This window comes from Rhododendron vialii, chromosome 7a, assembly GCF_030253575.1.
Source record: "Rhododendron vialii isolate Sample 1 chromosome 7a, ASM3025357v1".
Classification (NCBI taxonomy): Eukaryota; Viridiplantae; Streptophyta; class Magnoliopsida; order Ericales; family Ericaceae; genus Rhododendron; species Rhododendron vialii.
This window is the reverse complement of record NC_080563.1, coordinates 5,509,484-5,532,935: the sequence shown is the minus strand read 5'-3', so window position 1 is coordinate 5,532,935 and position 23,452 is coordinate 5,509,484. Positions and strand designations below refer to the sequence as shown.

Here is a 23,452-nt window from a genome sequence, read left to right as displayed (position 1 = left end):
TTCTCACACCACATGATACAAATCCGATAGAACTCACCCTTGAGAACTGACTTGCAAAGGGCAGCTTGCTCAATAGCATATATACACAAGGCCAAATCCATACTACCCATACTTGGCCGATGTGATACATTAGGATCTCAACGAATTTTCATATGCCAAATTCCTAAAACCAGGCAGTAAATCTGTTTCTGTAGCTGTACTATTCCAATCACTTCGAAGAAAAATTCTTTTGATTTCAAGGAAATCGCCATATAATTCCCCATGGTCAACAATAGACACGAGCAAAACTAATACTCCGTACCACCTTCCTACTAGTACTCATTCAACATCATGAAGTTCCGTACTCGAAATAAAATCAAATCATAAAGACTGGTTAAACAATTGTTGCAAGAGTCTACATGGGTTTATATAACAGCTACAACCTGCTCTACAAACATGTATTCCACAATATTCTCACTTTCTCAAGCTCAACACATCACATCACTTGCAGTTACATTACAAAAGTTTCAGCTACATTACACGTTCTATGCTCTATGCACGTCTCTCAATCTTACAAAATAATTTACAGTTTCTACTACTATTAGTAATGTTTTCTCTCCCATTTTCCTTCGCGCCTACCATCGCGTTCTCTCCGCTCAATCATCTGCCTAGACGGCTTGCTCCCTCTTGGTCCATGTCTTTGAGCTGACCCCACCCCACCTGGCTGTCCATCTAATGCAGACACTAGGTCTGGATCCCCAACACTCCCTGTGTCACCCGAGTCCTTGCTTCCATCAAAATTTTCTTCATAACTGCTGCCACCGTCATCTAAACGGTCACGCGATTGCAGAATTGTAGGAACTTGGCCTGAAAAAGGCCGAGATCCGGCAAGAACAACTGAGGGCATATTTGTCAAAGAAGAATTGCTGGTGCCAGTCTCTGTCTGCAAGCTGCCACTCATTGCTCTTAAGTTGCCTTCATTACTCGATCTTCCATTTTCTCTTTCACGATATCTTTCCCGAGGCCGACTGCATTTAGAATCATACAGAACTCAAAATCACTGCATTATTTACTGTTGAAATTTCCTGTAACTGGAACTTTATTGGAGGAGGCTATTAAATTGTTGAATTTTGGAAAAATTATAAGGGAAAAAAAGTTCCAAATAAAATTAACAAAGTTTTGAGGAAACAAAAAGTGCCAAGTGAAGTAGAGATACCAAAAAATCAAGAGAATGCAACCAACCATCCTACATTAAATTAGTTCTCTTCTAAATTGATGCTGGTGCTGCAAGTTATCTTACCATTCAAATTCTATTAACTTCCCATCATATTCCTTGACCTAACTGCCATACCAATTAGTCAAAGAGCTAAAATGGATGTGGATGCTGGAGAAATTTTTGCTTGGGTATTGAAACTTGCTCAAGGGACAGCAGTACAACAACAACATAACCCATCTAGTCCCCAATCATTGGGGGTATGGGCGGGAGAGGATTGGAGACAGACCTAACCTTTGGTAACATATGCATAAATTGGCTGCTCTCAGAATACCACTAAAATAGTGACCCCCCCCTATACCTCCAAGAACCGAGGAGCTAAAGGGACGTTTTGCTGCGAAATCATGCCCCCAAATCAAAGCCAAAAGGCATCAGAGAAGGCAGGCCTAGAGACCCAAATCAATTTATGTGCACGGTAAATGCTTCCTTCTTCATTCATGGTCCAGAGCATTGGAAAGAACTTACGGGACAGGCGGACAGCAGTATTATTTCAAATAAGTGTGCATCAATTTACATGTCCACCAAGAAGAATTGGCTTCCACATCTAACTCGAGAATGCAGCCGTAGCAAGGCTTTTGTCAGAGGGGCCTTCTGATAGTGGTTCGTGTTTTAAAACCTACTAATACTGCAATTATGGAGTAAAAAAAAAATTACAAGAGGACTAAACTGTGTGTATGTGCGTGTGCAAACAAACAAATAAAGGAACCAAGTAGAAGAAATAAAAGCATACCTACTATGAGTTGAGGTAGGGAACTCCCGTCGTGCAGGCCGAAGTCCAGATTCAACTTGCTCTAGTTCACGTTGGAGTTCCCTCTACATGCAACGAAGCATTTAAGATATAGAAGTTAAAAATCTAATCAGAGCAAAAAGGAATTTCCATTTGCCCCTGCTTTAGAAATGGCGCATGCAAATGCAGAACTGTAAGAAAAACAGATTCTGTATAAGATGGATAGGAGGCTTGTCAAACAAACTGCATCCTGTCACAGTAATATAGTTTCCTTACTTCCATTATCATCCTGGCATTGACATAGTCACCATAACTACAAGGCCAGATAGCTTTGTCATATTCAGAGAGGACTGATAGCCAGATAGATTTCAGCAATTTCCCATCTTAACTGACCAGTGACAACAAAAGGCCAGTTAGTACATGAGGATCACTTCACCACCAGATCTCCTCTCCTTCCTCAAACTTCAACATGTCAATTAAAGAAGCTGCCTCTTCGGCACCTACTGTCCAAATTCCGAACAGATTCCCTTTGGAAAGCAACCAAATAAAACTCCTCAGACAAAGCTTTTCTGATCATCCTCCACGTCACCAGCAACTCTTACCCCTAAATAGAAGCCTCTATACTCCTCTTCCCTTCAATTGAACTCAACTCCTAACCTCCATGCTTCGTCTTTTTCAAAAGTTTGTCCTTTTCCTCTAATAAACAAGGACAGACGAGCTTTGGTTATTAAAACCCTACAAGAAGAAGAAAGTTAACACTATTCCAATATCTTGCCCCTTTTCCCCTCAAATTAAAGAACTTTGATATCGGAAAAGAATATAGCAAGCAATACTAACCAATATGTGCACACGTGCAGAAATATATAGCGAGAAAGAGGAAGCGGTTGCAATACAGTCTCTGTAAATATCAATATGAACACAGAGACATTGGAGAAAAGAGTAATCTTAATTGCATGTCAAACAAGGACCGAGGACCACATCGATCTTATAGTCGATCTGCCTATTAGGAAACACATACTTAACCACTACGCAAAATATAACGGAAAAGGCACCATGAACCAGATCCACAGGATCTTCAGGGAATTTTTATTTTTTAGCCATATTCTTACATATATAACGGTCCTATAAACCAAAATCAGAAATAAGAGTCGCAAATGAAGATATGCAGAGTTGAAGGTTAATATGCGGCCCTTGCCTGTGATTGCTTCTCTTTCTCCATGTCAAGCTGGTGACGAAGCTCTCTCGTTTTTGCGCGCTCAAGTTCCAGCAATTTCTGTCTCTCAACTTCCCTTTCCACTTCTATTGTCCTCTCACTAACAAAGAGAAGGGCATTAGTACTTCTAATACTATCAATTATGTTATAGCCACAAAAAGTACCAAAATTTAAGAGCACAGGATGAGCAGCAGATCATGAATTTAAACCTATCAAGTTCTTGAAGTAGTTCTGCTTCTCGTAAAGCTGCCTCTTCCAAATACTTCTGACGGGCACGTCTTATAAGAAGCTTTTTTTGCCTGCGGGCTATTATCTCTTCTTTGAGTTTAGACTTTTCTCTGATAGGAAGGGAGCACCATTCAATAATACTAGAAGCAACTTTAAAAAGAAGGAAGGAAAAGCAAAAAAGGAACAAAAAGCTTTAACAAAACTTGAGCATGTAATAGTTAAGCAAAGCGCATCCATTTGGAAAACTGAGATACGTAACAAAACGGCTAACCGCACTAAGATATGATAACAATGAAACTTGATGCATTTTGCAGTGAACCTAGAATAGCAAAAAGTGTCTAAACAAATTATAGGTTATTGAAACTTGTTATTGTATCAAGAGGTTGAAGAATATCCAAACAAAACCTTGACTCCCAATCCATTGGCGTCAGCTGTCTAAATGGTTTATTGCCATTGCACTATGTAAAGCATTGATTAACATATAGGTCCATAATATTTTCCTTTCCTTTTTTCTGGTATCTACCAAAATGGATACTATGCTAGAAGCAACCCTCCACTTACAATCACACAACATGCTCGGCCTATTTTGATTACCGATCAGAATTCTTCAACCTCTCCAACGTCATTAATCGTTCTTAGATGACAGAATTGTGCATTCTAGGTATCTTAGGGTTTTGACATTCCTTTTGTTACTACAATTCCACCTTTAAAGTAGTTGGTTTAGGTACTCTAAAACCTTTTCAATCAAGTGTTATCTCTGAATTCCTTATATGGTTTTAAGTCCTCTTTCAGTTTCATCCACTGAGTCGGTATCATCTGCAAACAATATATGATATGGGACCTCATACTCAATGTGTCTCATCAATTCATCTATTATTATGGCCCGCTGATCATCGTTCTTTGCATTGCAAACATTAATCAGCTGTCCTTAAGATTGCAGAGGAAGTAAATGCATTGCATACAAAGATCGAATGCTGTCCTTGATTTTCTGAAGACGGTCATCATCTTTCGCAGGAGCTGCATAGCAAAAAGTGGCACGATAATCAATACAAATATATTTCATAATATTGTGTCTGCCAATTTTAGTGACAAGTTATTACTCGCTACAAAGGGATGCTGACACCATTCTTTGCTATCATGAGACGATTCCTGAACCACCTGCTCTTTCTGGAGAAGGTCAAGTTCCATTTCAGCCTCCTCTAACTCCTACAACACATCAAAGATGAATCAATCGACATAGAAGTTGAAACTTGAGAGTATCAGACATGTTTAACGGGGATGCCCAGGCTTACCGTAACCTTTTGGTCAATCTTCTTGGAGAAGAAATCAAAGTATGACTGAACAGAAGTTAAATTGGCAAGCACCTGTCACCAAACAATGAAAATAGAAAGGCAACCCATGTGATCAAGCAGGCAAAACACCATAATGAAGATAGACAGGGAACCCCTGTGATCAAGAATTGGGGAAACCCCTAAATAAAGGAATTGAAATGAAGACTATTTTATACAACTTTGTAGTGTCATCTTATTCCACAGAATTCACTCTTCCATAAAAAAGGAGAAAATCAAAGGAAGCACTTCAACATATGGTAAGAAACATACAAGTAAATCTGAAACTGAAAGAAACAAGAAAAGTCAGTAGTCATCACTTTATTTTGAAGTCAATTCTAGTGTTGCATAATTTGTTGGGAACGAGGATGACAAAATTTCCTGTATTAACTGCAAGGATTTTTTATTTTTTTTTATAGAATTGCTATTACTAGAACCCAAGAAATGATATGCATTAAGCATGTGAAAAAAGCTTGAAATCACTAGTCACTACATCCATCCTGCCTTTTAGGCAATATGTTGTTGGAATCCAACCTGCTTTTTAGTACAAAAACCAAGCTGCTCACTTCCTTCTCTGAAGTCTCTAGAATCGTGAGATCATTTCCAAAAGGCTTCATAATAGAGTATTTAGATTGATTGACTATTTGCATGTCATATAGACTAGCTGAAAAGCTTCAGCGAATAACACAAGATCTTACTTATGAATGCATCCAGGTACTTATTTCAGCAAGCGGTGACGTGAGGTTTTCTAATGTACCATGGCATTTGAATCACAAGCCGCAACATATATCTTAGGCAGCAAGAAAAAAAAAAAAAGGAAATCAAGTTGCACTGGTATAAAGAACCTGTTTTCACCACTCTTGAGTTAAGGGCAGGTTATCCAAGCAGCATTAATGACATAATGATCAGCGACAATGACTGAATTGCTCTTCAAGGGAGTATATCTAACCTGAAGAATTGATTCACGAGTACTTCCAAAATCCAGGTTCACTTGTTTTGAAGAACTTGATGAGAGCACTTCTTTCAGGTACTTAACATGCCAAAATGTTGTCAAAATACATGGTTAGTGCATAATAAAAGGATTTTTCCCAGACAGAGTGATAGATTGGGAAAAAAAATAGGTAGGCCTTCTGAGCAGTCATTTTAGGGGCCTTGTTAGCGACCCATCATTTTTTCCTAAGCTGTCAGAGTCCGATCAAAGCAAGTAAGAGATAGAGGAATAGTCGCTCAAAGATGTGAATTGAGAAAGCAAGTCCGCATTTTTTTGAATTAGGCTCTACAAACCAGGGTTTTAAGACCTTTGAATGTTATTGCCTAACTATATTGCATACCTACCCATCTACCTTAGGGGAAAATATAAAAATCAGACCTCTTTATAACTACTGACCTCTTTCGCCTCATCTCCTTCATATTTCAGTCTGCACAAAGCTTGGCAGGCTTTCTTTTCAAGCTCCCCAGGTTTTCCTTCTACAGAAACAAAAACGAAGAGGGGTAAGGAAAAGGGCAGATCAGCGACACCCCATGAAGGTTATAAATACATGCCCTGTTTTCATGCTTACTAAACACACACAAAAAAGTGCATGCTGTTAAACATGTATTCATTTACTTCTCATTTTTCCAAATCAACTAAAAAAGACAAAAAGAAAATAATATTAATAAAATCAATATATATATATATATATATATATATATATATATAACACTAATAAATGAAAAAATGAAAAAGAAAAAGAAAAAAAATCTTCCCTTTCACTCCCTAATCACTCCACAAATCCAAGATTCTAGCACAGCCTAAGAATCTCTACTTTCTACACTGCGATTTTAATTTGGAACCTGTAAAGACTATTATTGTGGAGATCAAATCAGATGAACCATACCAATACTTGACATCCCCAAAGTTTCAATGTTTTTCCAAACAACTTGAGGAATTAGAGAAATATCTTCAGCAGGAGAGTGCAGGCAAACACTGGCTAGGATTGCTAACGAAAGTTGTACTAATGGGCCTTCACATGTCACATGTGCAAATCTTCCCAAACCATAAAGAACAGTATCACCTGATGCAAGAAGAGACTGTAACTGGTGCCTCTCAGCAAAAGGAACATAGTCAACAAGGAGTAACATTGCACGAGTTCTTAAAAGTAACGACGTGTCAGATGATGCCACCACGGCCACACAATCCCATGTGCTTGAAACGAGAGGCTTCAAAATTGGCTCAGAGACGAAAACTAGAGGGTTCTCGCGAGATATAGAGGATAATAATGTTTTCCCACTGTACACATCCTGGCCCACAAGTCTTCCCAAGTGCTGAAGGGATATAAAGCGTTGCTCTGGCTCTGCATGACCAAGCATTGCACAGAGCAGATTGACCAAAGGAATTTCACCATCGTTAAGGCTCTCGATACCTCTTGCAAATAAAAGTGACAACCACTTATCAGTCTGCAAACGCCAAGCAATGGTCGGTCCACTATAGGAGAATTTCTTTATTGCAGTACAGACTATACCAATCACACTATCAAGAGAAAGGCATCGAGGGACTCTAAGTAGACAATCGAACATAACAGATGCAACTTCCCAGCAGTGGGTTTCTTGCAACACAATAATCATTTCAGCGAGTCCTTCCAGAGCAATCTTCCAATTATCCGTGAATTGGTCAACTGATTTAGATGGAAGGATACTCTCGTCCTCTACCAGAGCAGAAATGGAAGCCTTACGTGCAACTGAAGATAAGCATCTCGAGTAAACATAACATTGTCCTGATGCTAGAGTTAGCTTCTTCGCCAACTGATGATGAATCTTCCAACAGAGCTCAATAGTAGGATTAATCTTGGAAATGAGTCCCTCCAAGTCTTTAGAAAAGTCTTCCACTTCTGAAACAGCTAAATGACAAACCTTCTGTTGTGAGATCACACCATCAAAACTGTTGCGTTCTGGGTTCTCAGACATCTCAGTTGCACATGGGCTCTGACAGACCTCATCAAGAAACACGAAATGTGATTCTGAGCTATTATCAGCAGGTACACCAGCATTTACATCACAATGCAGGGGCACCTTCAGTGGAATAACACCAAGGACTCTTAAAGTCTCAACTAGCAAAACCATGCAACTTTCCATTAGAGTCTGAAATGCACATAGGTAATCATGACAATAAGTTGTTGGCTCAGAAGTAGCAAAATCAGCCCACACCATTAAAGACTGCAGAATTTCCCTTTTATGGTGGAAGGACAAATCAGGAAATACAGAAGCTAAAATAAATATCGTTAGTGCCCTGCTATATACTTTTTCACCCGGAGAACCTTCATTCTCATTGCTTTCTCTCACATTAGTAAAAAGCTCATCAAAGCACAGAGACTCAAAATTGACACAGGAATCATCAGTAAATAATTCTTCCTCATTAGACACCTTATTCAGAGAATATGAGATTATTGGCTTTAACAACCGCAATACAGAGTCCAGAAACGACACATCGCAGTATGAGGTTCTAGATAGGGATACAAGCACTTGTACCACTCGTGGGATTTCAGGCACCATAGCTTCCATGTGTTCAATTACGATGGCTTCAAGTGTGTATAGGATGATTGCCTTTGCATTCTTTGCAACAAAACCTTTAAAATAATTAGAATTATTCTGGTATAAAAAATGGTCCTTGCCTTTCTGGAAAAAAGGCCATGAACATAAATCAGAAAACCAACACAACAAATCTGGCACGACACTTGATGAAAGAGATCTCAACTGCAATCCTACAGACTCCAAGATAATTTCTCCAAATGCTTCAAATTGTTTTCTCATGCTGGGAAAGAACTGACTAATAGCAGGGTATATGGCTTGAAAAGATTTGTCTGCATTCTGTTGACTCGGAATCTCAAAGCCATTTTTGATACTTCTGTCATCTTGGACAACTGGTTGGACCTTTTTCTCATCTTTCTCTTCAGCAATGTTATCTACTAGAGCAAGCTCATCTCCAAAAATAGAGAGTAAGTATGTCAGCTGTGACAGATCTGACACAAGGAAGAGCCGATCCTTCAGATACTGTTTAGCATTACGAGATACTGCCATCCAACCAAGAAACCTAACTAGAGGGGAAATACTAGAGGAGAAAGTAGGTATTTTCTTCATCCAGGCTGCAGAGGGAATTAGATTCGCAAACCGAAAACCATTATTGACATCAGTTGGAAAGGCGGGGGCCTCGTCGCAACCGCTTGAAGCAATTACCAGTCTTTGAAGAAGCATCCACCGACGTTGTACCTCATGTACCTTCCCTGAATCCAACTGCCAATTCCCTTCCTTGAAATGATGATAAATAGATATAAGCAGCCCAGTCAAGTGCTCAGCAGACCCTAATATGATATCAACAATATCTTCAGGAGAGCAGAAGAGTTTAGTTGCTGACTGCAACAAAAATAGAAGGCTTTGCATAAGTATTTCATGCATTGAGTGTTGCTCCTTCTGCAAACGTTGAATCAGAAACTTGCACAAAATTTCTTGATTCTGTCGAACCAAGGTGACAGCATCTGCAGACAGTATGTCATGCTGGGACAGATTTACGACTTCTTCATTTTCTTCAGCATAAATGGGAGATAATTCCCTCTCTGACACAGTTTTCTGATATCTCTTGTCCAATTCAGCAGCTTCAAGCAAAATTTCAAGCACAATTTTGTCCCTTCTCCTTTCAAGAAAAGCTACCGTTTCCAAGTCGTTGTCGTTCTTTTTCAAAACACTGTTAACCACTGCAAAATCATGTTTTTCTGGGTTTTCCATCTCGCTAGTCTTCATCGTATTAGGAACCTTTGGAGCGTCTAGGAAGGACGTCAGAAAGAAAGGATTCACATAACATTCGGCTGCCAAAAGCAAAGCATCTAAAGCAGCATCATGACCCTCAGGAGTAATCTTATGCTGCGAGTGTAAGTCTAAAGCCAAACGCCGAAACTCAGTGGCCCGCAACTCACAATCTCGATAATTTATAAGTTGCATACAATCTGCATGCAAATTGAAGTACTCTGCTGAACAACCACCAGCATCAAATGACAACCCATTGTTCACCAGATTATTCAAATTTCTCTCCACTACACGTTTATCTTCCGCGCTGATAGTCCTACGTTTCAAATCTAAGGTCTTTCTATCAGGGCTGCCAGAAACAGAAGTCAATGCCATGTTCCTCAATTCTGAGGGTGCAAAGAAAAGACTGACATCTTCAAAAATATCCATCTTCGAGCTGGTATCAGCAACATCTGTCTTTCCATCAGCATCATCTTGGTTAACTAATTTTGAAGAGGCTCCTCCAAAGCGAGTTACAGAAGATAGAGGTGAAACATTCACTGTCTCTTGCCCCAGAGGCTCTGCAACAGGACACTTGCAATGGTCAATTTCAGGAGGTAACCGCATGTGAGGTTCCAATATTGAGAGAAGTACACTGCACCAGAGGAAAGAATCATTTCATTACTGGTCCATAACAAAACATTATAGGAGTATTGCTCAATGTAAAACTCAAATACTTTAGGGCAACCCATTCAGATCAACAGGCAATTTCTGAGATCACTAACTTCGTAACTGGTAAAAGTAAGTGCACAACATGCCAAGTGCTTATTCTTCCACAATGTTTCAAAACATCCCATGGATTTTGATTCAAAAAATAAGCATGAATAGATTTGGCACATTAAAGTTTTGTTATGGGATCTTTCTTTCCACATAATGTTCTTTTTTAGGAAATTTGCAACTACCATGCAACAAAACAATACTTGGGGAATGCTCCTATCCCCATTACTAGAGATGGTCTAATGAATCTTTCTTTCTGCTCCGCTTTTTCCAAGGCTGCGTCTTCTGCATTACATAAAATCTCAAGTTCTATATAGTAAGTGGAAAAATGCATGAATCTCCATATTTTCGACTTGTTGATGTTCTGAAAATACTTCACACACGAAAAAACTCCAAGGAAGTTCAAAAGCAAGTATATCACTCGCCTAGGAGCAACTGAACCACGCCTCCATTCGGATTCTAAGGATGGGAGAACAGCAGGCTTTCTTACTGCTGTGCGAATTACATTTATTGCAATTCCACAGGTCTGTGCCTGCTGTTCCTGGAAAACTGGAGACAAATTTCCAAAGGCAATCGGGCTCTTCATAGGGGTTATGGCAGGATCAAGATAAGGCTCGAACATCTCCAGAAGAAAGAGAATCCGGTGCTTAACATCCTGAAACACGTACAATATATAGAGTTTACACCAGCCATAAGTAAAAGTCAAAATAAGTGCTGAGCGAGCAGGCCAAAAAAGGGCTAAAATTATCATTTTGTCCCCTACAATTTAATAGCCCCCCAAATGAAGTCCAGCTTGTTAATGAAGCTCTGCCTATTTCATCATCTGATTCGCACTTGAGCTAATTCTAGGTTTTAAGCTAAGACAGAGATAGGCTGAAGGGAGAAAAGAGATGTAGAGAGGACGCCAATGGAAACTTCAGAAAAATTCTGTTAAATGTGAAACAGAAACAAGCTGATATGTTGCTTGATTAACTCCATATTGAATTATACTTAACAACCATTCCACAGTAGTAGCCAAATAACTCCCTTGTGATCTTAAGGAGTACACAGAAGTTAGATTTCTAGAATCCATCACGGTTACCTTTAGTGAGCTGGACCACTTTACCCGTGACATATGAGTCAAATAGAAGAATCAAAATTTGGGATAACATTCAACTATTTCGAGCAAAACTTTGTGAGAAAAATGATAATTTGACCAAGAAAAAAGAAACATAAAGAATAGAGAGCTGATTTCGCTACTAAGATTTCTGCACATGCAAGGCTGTCAAGTTGCAATGAAAATTCTATATTTTGAAAAGGCTATCTTCGCCCAAATATTTGGGGCCACACAAGACAAAAAAAAAAAAAGACATGAAAAGAAACTCAGAAGTAAGATCTAATACCTTATATTTTGCGATTATGTCATCCATATGCCCTGACAGAGCCAGTATAATGTATTTAAGAGCAGCACGAGCTAAGGAACGGTGAGCACCCTAAGACAATGATCAGCCACAACTAGTCATTCAATCTAATAGATAAATACAGGGGGGAGCTTCCAGCAGCAACTACACAATGAAGATATAAGATACAAAAAGATTCCAACTCAGGAGAATGAACATATAAGATACAGAAAGATTCCAACTCAGGAGGCTGCTTGCCTCATTCTACTTTTGTAGCATCTTCAACGGCGCATGTTTCCCGTTTATCCTATTGTGATTAGTAGATAAGTTCATTCATGTCCCTGTCCCTACTACAAGATGTCCCTTGTCAATGCCAGCTTATTTACTTTCATTATTTCTTATATATTTTATCAGAAAGAAGGCAAGAGGAAAGGTTGTAAGTTTCTTCCACACAGAAATAAGGAAGATACATCAAAACTACACAAGGCATTAACAAACTCACGAAAAGAAACGCTGAACTTATCTTCTCATTGCAAACTAATTTGCCAAGTCTAGCCATGTCCCACTCTTTGAACACCTCTCCAGAAAGGTGTATGATATGACATCAACAAGATTGCATTTCATTTGCTTCAAAATGACAACTGAAGTTGATGAAGGAGACGGCAAAAAGAGACCCAAAACAATCTGGAAATTCAGGAGAAGGAGCATACTAGGGGTTGGATGCGGTAGAATCATATGCAGGCTAATCGAATCTCATGCCATAAGAGTGTTCCTCTAGATCAATTTGACTGCCAGATCATCAGCGGTTCTTTTATGTAATCTGGAACACTTTATAGTAGACTAAGAGTCCAGTTATCCCTTTCTTGAGTCTATTCTAACCTAGCAAACAAGATGTATCTATGTAGCATTTGTTTCCAATAGAGGTAATTTAAGAGAATATCTTAGCGTAAAATTTCCTTAACTTCTGCAGGAGTAAAGCCTCTTCTTCTCCTCCTTTTTTCAAGACTACAAGATTAACATTCCTGTGGTACAAATCATACCAACACTTTCCCAACTTTTTGGCCTTCTAACTTAATACCTGAGGGACAACCCCAAGGGGTTGGGCCAAGAGGGTATGAGAAAGCACTTAAAGGGCTAGCCCTACAAGAGGTCGCAAGTTCGAATACCATGAAAGCCAAACATTCCAAACATTGGGGCCGCTGGAGGTTTGCCTAGTCATTAACTTCAGGGCACTGGAATTAGTTGAAGTGCACGCAAGCTGGTCCGGACATCCGGTTATCAAAAAAAAAAAAACTAAATACCTGCAAGACAAATTTTTTTTCCAAAGATCCTGAAAACCAAGAAAGGGATTCTAGGAGAAATCCCACACCTAAAGTTTTCCTTGGCCGAAATCCAGCAAAAAGTCAGGCAGCTTCACCAAGTTTCCCAAACACACCCCACATTATATGTTTGAAATACAAAAGATTAGTTAGCTGGTGGTTGATCACGTCTGTAGCCATTGTTCTACTAATGCTAACAATTTCTGAAATGCATTGCTATCATTACACCGCATTTGAAACAATTAAGCATACGTAACTGAAATTACAAATTCGCACCAAGTTAAAGGAGTTCAGCTCCAGGATGACAAATACGCTTAAGAGTAGAAATTCCCAAAAATAATTGCTTTGACCTCAATCCTGAGGCACCTTTATGATTTAGATATTTTGCGGAAGCCACCCCGTTGCCTCTTGAAGGAACTGGCCAAAGCTATAAACGTCTCAAGGCATTATTAGAGTCAACACTCTAGGCTTGCATCTCAACACAGCTGTGATCTTTTCAGTCACGAGGTGGCTCAGAAACATGCATTCTACGATAAAATCTTTAGAGATAAGGTTAATTTTAATTTCGATAAGACAAATGGAGAAGAATTTAGTTCAAGGGAGAAGAAGAATCTATGACTCTAGAAAAAAGCTTGAATCTATGTCGAATTGGTAGGTGTACATGGATCAATCAAGCGAATTTCATTCTGAAAGGAATAAAACCAAGTCAACAGAAGAAAAGCAATTCATAGCATTTTTCTAGACTTGACGGGGATTTTAATGTTCTTATTCAAGAATGAGCCACTATTACTAAGTAGCCACTATGAGTACTGCATGTACATACGTATAAAACTGATGTACATATATCTACATATGATATGCAGATAGGCTACTCCACATAACCATCAGGGAGTATTGCCTTGAGTATCAACTTTTTAAAAAAGGCTACCTTTCTATTTATAGATACACCAAATGGATATGCAGACAGGCTACTACACAACCACATATCCGCTAGTGAGTATTGCCTTCAGCACCAATCTGCAGGGAATACCACCATACCTACATCAGAGCCGAAGCCAAGGTCCCACCGCGTGCTAGGGCACGAAAGGGTATGTTTTGTTCCAGCATGTGGCTATGGAGACTTGAACTCAAGCATTGAGCGAAGAACTCTGAGCACTAACACATTGAACCAACCACTTGGTGGTAAAAGAAAACAAAATAAAGAGGTTAACGATGTAAACTAGATCATACTTACACCAATGTATGGCTAGCCACAAAAAACCACAGACAATGTAAGTATTTAAACTTGAAATTTGTTGTTTTCATTAAATTCTTGACCACCAAGTCATCTAATGACTCACAGCTATTAGAGCTAACATACTGTCTACATCGTCCTCAAGTGTGGCCAAGTTTTCCTCCATAAGCGGACCAAATATGTGCAAGAATTAAGATTATTAGATAGGCAGCGAGATTAGAATGCTGGATTTATTCTCTGCTGGCACAGTGGCACATGTTAAATTGCTGACTACCAACTCATCTAAATTCCTAAAATTGTTAGAGAAGGGATCACACATAAAATTACTTATGACAAAGTGAACACAAATGGTTAAGCACACCTGGATTACACCTAAAAGGTCCTCGAGAAGCTCCAGAGTCAAGTCCACCTGTATTGTAGTTCCCACAAGTGAGAAAGCCATTCTAGGAGAAATAAACAATGGTACAAAACATTAGTATAACTCCCAACTATGCAGCATAGTACTAAAACACTGAATACTGTATGACCTTAGCAATCACTTGAGCCATCCATGGGGCCAGCACCCCAGAGCACAAATCGATGAGAACACATGCAGCTTTAGCCTGTGGGAGCAGTTGTGATTAAACCGTTAGTGGCCAAGTGGGGCTAGTAATTTCATTAACAATATGTAGATATGCATAGAATTTGGACTTCTAGAAGGTAGCATGCTGCTCTTACATTCCCATACTGATCACTTTCCTTGTGGCCCATTTTCTATAATGGGAAAAATCTGACAAACTAACTTTTTGATCACCAAGATATCCAACATTGTAAATAATGATGGAAAAAAATATGGATTGGAAGTGATAGAAATTCTCAAAGTACTATGGTATAGAAAGTACAAACAATTCAAATGAGTTATGTACTCAAGCCCCTCAGGAATAGTATGCGAGTCTAAACACCCAATTTATATTTTGGTGGATTTTTCCTACTGAAAAGACTTCTGAAAGGGCCTGCCAATACTTTCCTTAATCTTCAAACTTAGTTATAAACACTGGTATGGATTCCTCTACTGCAGTATGCTAGTATTAGAGGAAACAACTAAAGTCAGTTTTCAGGGAAAAAAATACGCTTTGACATTTACAGTGGAGTGACGAGATATGGTGTCATTTGGAAGAAAGGTAGTAAGTAAGATATATTAAGCTTGTAGGTATTGTTGTTGCAATACTCGAAACTGATGATTAAAGAAGTACCAGCTTTGTACATTCTATACTGTGAGCCAGCAATGAAATAAACAACAAAATGGCTGCTGTGCTGGGTCCCTATGTAGGTGAAAGAGAGAGAAAAGAGAGAGAGGGAGACCACACGGAAAGATTTTGCTAGGTTTCATGTATATGGAAAGAAAAATTACAGAATTAAGTTGTAGAGCAGGAACAAGTACTATGAAATCATAGAGGGGAGTGTTACCAACATGTGATGGAGAAAACGATGACAAGTAGCCAGCACAAGCTTGGAGCAGTGGTCGAAATACTGGCAAAGAAGATGTTGCCACAATCTGCAATTAAAACTTAATAGTCACCAACTCATAATAATATCATGAAAAAGATAAGTGTAGTTTAATAATTGCATTAAAATAAGAACAACCTGAGATAGAGCATGTTGCACAGAAGGTTGCTTCCATTGAGAGAAACTATCATCCACGTGATCAGAGCCGACGACATTAGGACGAAGAGCTATGTCACAAGGGAAAAACGTCAAACTAGCTGTCTAATGCAATTTCATGAGAAAGATCACCAAAATTTCAGCAGGAATAGATTTTTCAACATGAAAGAAAACACTTCATAACGACAGGGTCATAGTAAGTGTACAAAAACCAATGCTTTTTGAATTCCTGAAATGGTTAAACTCTGAGAAATGATTGCACAAAAGTGGTAGTTATAAGCCATTGAACCTGGCAATAAAGCTTGTACAAGAGGTAAGGCGGACCAGAAGTCAGACATGCTATCTGCCAACTTGCTACAGAGCAAAGGCTGTAACACAATGTGCAACTTATGGTCATGACAAATGATAAGGATATTAAAGGTGTATACAAGTCACAAATCAATCAAAAAGTGACAATGCATCAACAAACCTGCGATACAAAGGCACACAGAACATGTAATATCCCTTCTTCAACTGCAGCAACATCTAACACACTAAGATAGATGGTGTCCCAATAATCATCAGGTATCCGGAATTCCTCCCCAAACAAGTTTGAGTAATCAACTAAAGGAGGAGGATTAGATAGTTCAGATTTTGACGCCTCATCCAGAGGACATGTTTTGTCTGATGAAGGGACAGAACCTTGTTGCAACTTTAGGGGCTCTATGAACTTTAGCAGAATTCTAGAAGCCTGAGGTAAATCACCATGACATGGGCTGGTGAGAATTGATTATCCAGAAGAAGCTTGAAACTTGGCAAGGAGAGTTATAATATGGTCAGCATCACACAGGTACATACCATTCTGCAAAAGGTTCCCAGATGAGAATCTCTGTATGCCCTCCTCAGCAACATAAAGATTGAATCGGCACGGAACACTATGGAACTTGCTGTGGGCAAGGAGAAAGGTGATGTACTACGTGATCTCCTTGGCTGTCCAAGAAAAAAGAACATAATAGGTTTAGTCACCCTCCACTTCACTTATTTTAGGTTTTAATCAGCAGACAACTAATAGAACTCCCCAGTATGACAATTTTGACGGCGGAACAGAAAGCAATTCAGTAACGTCAAAATCACTGGACAAAGCTAGTATCTGCTGCAGAGTAACAGTCTAAAGAAGTAGAATGGGTAATAAAAAACAGCAGGTTAAAACTACTAGATTCCCACGAGGGGAGCAGAAAAATAAAGAACAATTATAAAAAGCAAGAATTTCATTTTTATACCAATTTCTTGGATAAGCAAAAAAGTTCAGCGAAACACATCTAGCAACATAGCAAAAGTGGAGCGCACAGATTGGCTTACTAAATATGAGATAATCACATACAGAGCCACATAACAGCATTTCCAAATGTACATCTATGAGATGAATTGCATATTGAGCCACATAATATCCTTTCATTATGTATATCATCTTGGGTTTAGGTGGTGGTGATCTTTCTCTTCTCATGGAGGGGTTGTTCAACTAGTTGCCATGTCTTCCCCGTCTGCTGTAGAATAGATTGGAGCAGTTCTAATGTGTCGCCTAACAATGCACTTTAACAGTTAAGAAGTAACAGAAAACAACATATATTTCACAGAAAATCAAAATTGTTGCAGCAGAACATTTAAAACCTCTTCATCAATGAGGAAGGCAAAAATCAAGTTCACTAACGCCCAGTGACTAACAAGAAAATGTTGGAAATAAAAGACAAGTAGAAGTTAGGAAAAAAACTGCATTTCTACAAGTTTCTATAGCTTTGATCAAAATATAAATTTCAGAGGTGAAAAAATAAAAGCAGCAAAATGAGATTTCTGTTAAGAGCTGTCCTCTTTATGTTGAGGAAAGCAAGTTCAAATTTGTCCATATGCTCTCTTGGATAAGCCCATTCAAAAGCTGCAGTTGTATCACCACAAATGTCTGCTGTCCCCAACATTCTGAATTATCTGAATTGGGTCTTATCTGTGATTGTCCTCATCCCACTTTGGTAGCACATTCATGAAACCGCAAAATAATGTCATGGTTGCCTTCAAATGGCTTCATTAACTTATTTTCACGTGGTGTTCAACTCCATCAGTTTGCTGAAAGAAAAAATGGGATAAAACCACTGCCAGTGACTACCCAGCTTCCTACTCAAACGATGACAATTAATGAGCTCACGAGACTGACTGAACAAAGATAGCTAATAAAAAGTAAAAGAAAGGGAAGAACAGAGGCTGGATCTATTTATGGCCACCTGACGATCATAAGCAATTCCCCGGCTTCATGGCAAATTGCAGCTTGCAATGCAAACCAAAGCAGGCTTTCTGGAGTTATCGCGTCTCGTGGTGGGACCATGAACCTTTGCCTTGGGCCTTACCGGATGAAAATGTGCAAGTCTTATCCAATCCACTTCACATCCAAAAGGGCTCAGGTGAGACTGCTTTGACCTACGAACCATTTTGACCTCACCTCAGTCACCCATCCCCTCACCCAAAAGAAGAAAAGGCAAAGGTACACCTAACATCAGCCCCCGTCCAGTAACTCTCAAATTTCCAAACATTATCGACCCCTCTGAGTCTAAATAGCAAAATAAATGGTACTAACAGCACATTAAACTAACATAATCTGAAACGCGTTTAAGTGGTCCAAAAATATATCAAATTTGAGGTCCCCAAGCAGGACCCCTAAAAAATACCAATTTTGCATTCTCTGCATAAGAGGTTAGGAAAATCTCCTAAACATGTTACATAAAACGAAAAAATGTGAGGGATGGCAAAAAAAGAGAGCATGAAGCTACCTCAAAATTTGACGAAACAGTTAAAGCTGATGATGGCTGGCTATTCTTAGGAGCTTCAGAGTCCAAAGTATTTCCTGCCAACCTAGCAGTTTCCCTGCACCAAGAATCAAAAGTAATCATGGAGAATTAAAATTTAAAGGTGTCCAAGTTAAGCAGCATACATGCACATACAACAAGGGTACAAGTGGGGAAACATATTCCATGCAAGAAAATTGACCTCGAAGGACTGCAGAGGGAAAAAATTTCAGAAGAGCGCAAAACGATTTGGAAAGCACTCCAAAGGTTCCCAACCTCTATGACTGGGCCACCAATATTGAGTGTACATTTATTGAAGAAAAAACTAACAAAGCTCGAGTCTCATATTTCAGTCTCATCCACTAAAAGCCAGGTTGCAAGCATGTAGAAACAGGTTAGAGACAGATTCGACTAAGAAGACATAAATTTTTGCTCAAATATAATGATCCTGGAGCCAGACGTTTGGGTTACCCGCTGTTGTCTTAATCATATACTAATGTGGTCAAAAGTACGAAAATACCATTCAGACTAAGCACAATGTAACATATAACGACAAATAATGAAGAAGCAGCAGCGACACATCAAGATGGCTAGAAGATATAATTGCGCATGGGAAGTGAATTAGGCCGAAATTGATTTGAGCAAACATTCCGCTGTAGGAAGGAATAAAGGATTGCTACTTCAACAGTTTGATTATGAGAGGATTGTGAGACGTAGGGAAGAAGTCCTCACGAGCGCAAGTTCTATCTAGAGTTCCAAAAGCTTAGCAGTACTATACCAAAATAGAATACCAACAGGGGTAGAGTTTTTCAAGGCTGACTACAGCAAAACCATAAAGTATACCAACCTTTCATTCACAATATGAAGAATCGGATAAAAAGGGCCCGCAAGCATGGCAAGGAAGCGCAGATTGAGCTCCGGGTCATCCGAAAAGCTGCTAAGATCAGCCTGCAAAGTATTTAGTTCACATGCTCAACAAAGTCAGGAAACAGAGTAAAGACACTAATAAAGAAACTCTCAAACCTTGAGTATAAAAGTACCTCAAGTTGGGGAAGGAATGCAACCAACCGGTTTGTTATGTCTTGAAGCAACTACAAACTTATTGGCATTAGAAGGTTAAAGTTGTAAGAGGAAGTAAATCATCGTGTTTACTTTTGTGTAGTTAATAGAAATATTGCAATCCACCTGGAGATACAAGTCATGAGCATCTTGTTTGTGGGATATAATTTGCGGCAACAGGTGATTAACAACTGGTTGAAACTCCGGCTCAAGGCCACTAACTGAAACCCCAATCAACTGCAACGAGGATCAAGTCTTAAAATTGCATTGGGTTGACATTCATACAATTCATGGAATGCAGCAGAAACACGCACTCAGAAAGCAGAATGTTTGTTACATGAATTGATAAGAGACGTGCAATAAAACATGCAGTGACCTGATAGTCTCACACAGATTAAATAGGCAAAAAAAGGATATGAGGGTTCAAGATGCAAGATATTTTATTTTCCTAGATAGACAAGCAGTAAGTCAAGATGCCGTTAATAATTAACTCAAACTTATTTGTTCCATTTTTTTGTTTTGGTTGTTGATCGTCACCAAGAAAAAATTAGTGCATAAAGAGAAACTAAGGAATCTTGACATATAGCTCTGCTATCCCTAAAAATCAAAACTAAGAATTTCCTCATAAGGGGATGCCATTAAAGCCCAATAAGAAGCCAAATAGCATATCGTATCCCATACACCTCCTACCACTTCATACTTGCACTTAAAATTCTTGCACTTGTCCAACTAAAGCACAACACAAACGAACCAATCCCAAAGAACTCCGGACCCTTTATTGGAAGTTTGGAACCAAAACCCATATGTAGCAAATAAGTGCACCTAAACAAAGGAACCTAGAACTACATAATCAATCTCCAAAAACTGAAACAACCTATTCAATTATGATAGCCACAGGACCACAGGGTAGGATAGAAGGTTTTTGAAATCCTCTTGCACACAATACACCTTTTTCAATTTACATGTTATATATTTGAATGGAAAAGAAAAATGTCATCATTGACTGTCTCAGCAGGATGTAAAATGCTGTTTAAATTGCATATAATTTTCACGGGTCACTTTTGACACAAAGAGATCTAACACCCAAAGTCATGCTCCCTGAAAGATAACAAAGCTATAACCAAAGAAAGCACAAGGTTCTACTGCACTGGCAACAAAAAGATGAACATTCTATCTTACTAATTACAAATCGTTGAGTTCTACACAAAACTCTATGACCACAACCAAAAGCCAAGGACCTTCTAAAACCGCTCCCAAAGCCTAATTCACGACTAGTTTGGAAGTTTGGAAATGATCACAATAAATTAAAATTTAGTTCAACTAAAGTTTAAGATAGGTGAGAATTTTGAAAGTATTATCATCACAAACATGTAAAGCTTGATTTCACAGAGAACTTTTTTTTTTTTTCCTCGTCACAGCATGCCCGAGAACAGTTTAAGATAAATGCTGTAATTAGAAACTAATCGGTGCATACTACACTAAAATAAGAAAATAAATAATGAAACAATATTGTTTATAAAAACCAAAAATGTGCAGGATAGGTATCGCATATCACCTGAATGAAGAAAATAGCAATTGGATTGCCCCGCAGACAAGATATTCTCACATACCGGCATGGAGTGTAGTTCATGGGGTACATCATATCCCGTCTAGGTGCCTCACAACGTGGACGAACTTTTAAAAATGTCTCGGGCTGGTAAAAGAAATCAAGTCACTACAAGATTGTGATCCCCTTAAACAATATGCAATAAGATAATCTAAGCTAAACCTGCAGCTATAAGATTCCATATACTCCAACATCCAATTTTATAGTTTCAATATAAGCATGCAATACTTAATCTGTCAACTACAAAATTAACGAACTCACGAAATGGCTTCTGCATTACAATGGCTATTTTTAACAAAAAATAAGATAGTGATCGAGTCAATAAAAGAGGAATAAAATATCAAAAGAACACAGATTCCGCTTCCTCGCCAAAAAAAAAAGAGAGGAAAAAAGTGAGAAACAAAAAGAAAGAACGCGCCCATCGACAAACTGTTGTGTTTTCTGGCCTGGATATTTGGGGTTTTCCACAAAGCAGAAGGGTAGACCAAGGCATACAGTCAAAGGAGAATGATGGCCTTGTGACTTTTGTTTCTTTGATAACTGGCCTTGTGATCAAGTCTATCGGGTTTTGTAAGTTTAGAATGAAAGAACTAGTTAGCTGAGATAAATCATAACAAACCAACCATTGAGGGTTATAGCCGAAGGCTGTGTGTTCATTTCCCACAAGCTTTAGGAAAGAACCTCACACGCAGCAGAACCCTTTTAAGGCTAAATATACACAATATAAAACTCAAGAAAATCAAATAAGACTTTAGGCAGTATTAAGCAGAGTACAAAAATGAATGTTTGGCCTTTGTAACAAGACAAGGAGTTTATTATTGTGAACAACTGAACTTCAACATAGAATCAATTTGCGAACCTTGTAACGCAGGCCAGCTGCAATTTCCCATTCCAAAACCGACTTATTATAAATCCTTATATGAGACAGCAAGCATGGCTCCTGCAATAAAGAAAATACACGAAAATTACAGCAACTAATGGATGTCTGCAGAAAACCAAAATTTTAATGGTGAGATGATAGGTGATCTTTTTTTTGAACAGCAGATGATAGGTGATCGATAGACACCTTTGCATCTTATTCATGATGCCTATTGAGAACAACTGGCATATTCAATGTTGTTTTACAACCACGTGTCCCAGTAAAATTCTATTCATTAAAGTTTCTTTTCATTTTTGTTTTAATCAACTTATTCCTGCAAATTTATGCATGAGAAACTGAACTTTCAGTATACTTCCCTACATAATACTTCTCATTGTTGTCTCCCAATGATCAATTCAAACAAGAATAGAGAAACACCACTAGTCAACCACCACAACCCACCAGCCCAAAAACAACTTTCAATTTATTTTCTATTTTACTTTTTTGGAAAGTAAACGGTTATACTCCGTAACTTATAAGCATTGCCAAAAAGCTGGATAAGTAGACAGTACAATGAAGCTTATTATACTTCCCCAAACGGTGAACATGCAAACACGGCAGAGCAAGCCAACTAGAAGAGCAAAACACACAACTAGCCTAGCAAGAACACCCTCAGAAAGCCGAGAGGCCAGGAAAATAATCAAACCCCTCGCAGCCCGAGTGGAAGGAGGTCCAATTCAAACGCGTCCTCGTAGTTTCAAGTAGAACAAAATGTTTCAACAGTTAATGCCCGTATGAGCTGGTTTCTATGAAAGCGTGTATGGAGAGAGAGAGAGAGAGAGAGAGAGAGAGAGAGAGAGAGAGAGTACATCGAGTTCGAGCAAGATCCACTCCTTGGTATTGGAAGCAGTAGACCAGTGATTCCGTAGGTCGGGGTCGAGGAGATGGGAGGCCTTCTGGGAGGGGGATTCCCGGGACATGCCCTTGATTTTGAAACTCAGGGGTTTCACCCTCGGTTCCAGCTCTACCTCCATCTCTCTCTCTCTTTCGCTCCCCAATTTCAGACTGCACTCTCTCTGTCTCTCTCTCTCTCTCTATAGACGCTACAACTGGGCAAAGACGCTTCAACTAATCAAAACCAGTATCCGGCTTCGGACACAAGAATTGAGAAGACAGTCTATTTATATTCTGGTTTTGGTCTGGATTTCGTGTTTTGGTCTATATACAGCTATCCGTCTGTGTTTCTTCAGGGCCAGGCCCATTGGGCTGGA

The 23,452-nt window shown here is 39.0% G+C and overlaps 1 protein-coding gene, 1 long non-coding RNA gene and 1 other non-coding gene across 6 annotated transcripts; all 3 read right to left on the bottom strand.

Moving 5' to 3' along the window:
- Positions 1-336: 336 nt before the first annotated feature.
- On the bottom strand, positions 337-23,338 carry LOC131334217 (uncharacterized). 4 transcript variants are annotated; one of them, XM_058369137.1, is made up of 26 exons: positions 23,051-23,338; positions 22,182-22,262; positions 21,272-21,409; positions 19,843-19,953; positions 19,698-19,748; positions 19,505-19,605; positions 18,643-18,736; positions 16,688-16,819; positions 16,320-16,580; positions 16,140-16,218; positions 15,833-15,921; positions 15,660-15,743; positions 14,737-14,811; positions 14,571-14,618; positions 11,660-11,749; positions 10,703-10,932; positions 6,626-10,155; positions 6,118-6,215; positions 5,698-5,778; positions 4,713-4,784; positions 4,521-4,626; positions 4,383-4,437; positions 3,402-3,530; positions 3,175-3,292; positions 1,983-2,065; positions 337-1,007 (listed from the first exon to the last, which is right to left on the bottom strand). In XM_058369137.1, exons 1-26 carry the CDS (start codon positions 23,213-23,215, stop codon positions 581-583), a joined length of 6,528 nt encoding a protein of 2,175 aa, XP_058225120.1. In that variant the 5' UTR covers positions 23,216-23,338; the 3' UTR covers positions 337-580. The 4 variants fall into 4 exon arrangements, with proteins under 4 accessions (XP_058225120.1, XP_058225121.1, XP_058225123.1 ...); XM_058369138.1 differs by having other exon boundaries at positions 6,136-6,215; positions 23,051-23,328; XM_058369139.1 differs by lacking the exons at positions 337-1,007; positions 1,983-2,065 and adding an exon at positions 2,078-2,675 and having other exon boundaries at positions 23,051-23,328.
- Positions 1,580-1,686, bottom strand: LOC131334938 (small nucleolar RNA snoR100). The gene has a single exon (XR_009202340.1). It is a non-coding gene; the product is annotated as a small nucleolar RNA snoR100 (small nucleolar RNA).
- Positions 5,102-5,691, bottom strand: LOC131334221 (uncharacterized). The gene is made up of 2 exons (XR_009202084.1): positions 5,283-5,691; positions 5,102-5,248 (listed from the first exon to the last, which is right to left on the bottom strand). It is a non-coding gene; the product is annotated as an uncharacterized LOC131334221 (long non-coding RNA).
- Positions 23,339-23,452: the final 114 nt, after the last annotated feature.

Excerpts from the sequence above, each read along its gene's own strand:
- LOC131334217 (XM_058369137.1), bottom strand. The coding sequence starts at position 23,215 with ATGGAGGTAGAGCTGGAACCGAGGGTGAAACCCCTGAGTTTCAAAATC. Across the intron at positions 10,156-10,702 it reads CGTGGTTCAGTTGCTCCTAG|TGTACTTCTCTCAATATTGG; the intron begins GCGAGTGATATA and ends CCTCTGGTGCAG. Across the intron at positions 6,216-6,625 it reads TTTGGGGATGTCAAGTATTG|AAGGAAAACCTGGGGAGCTT; the intron begins GTATGGTTCATC and ends TTGTTTCTGTAG.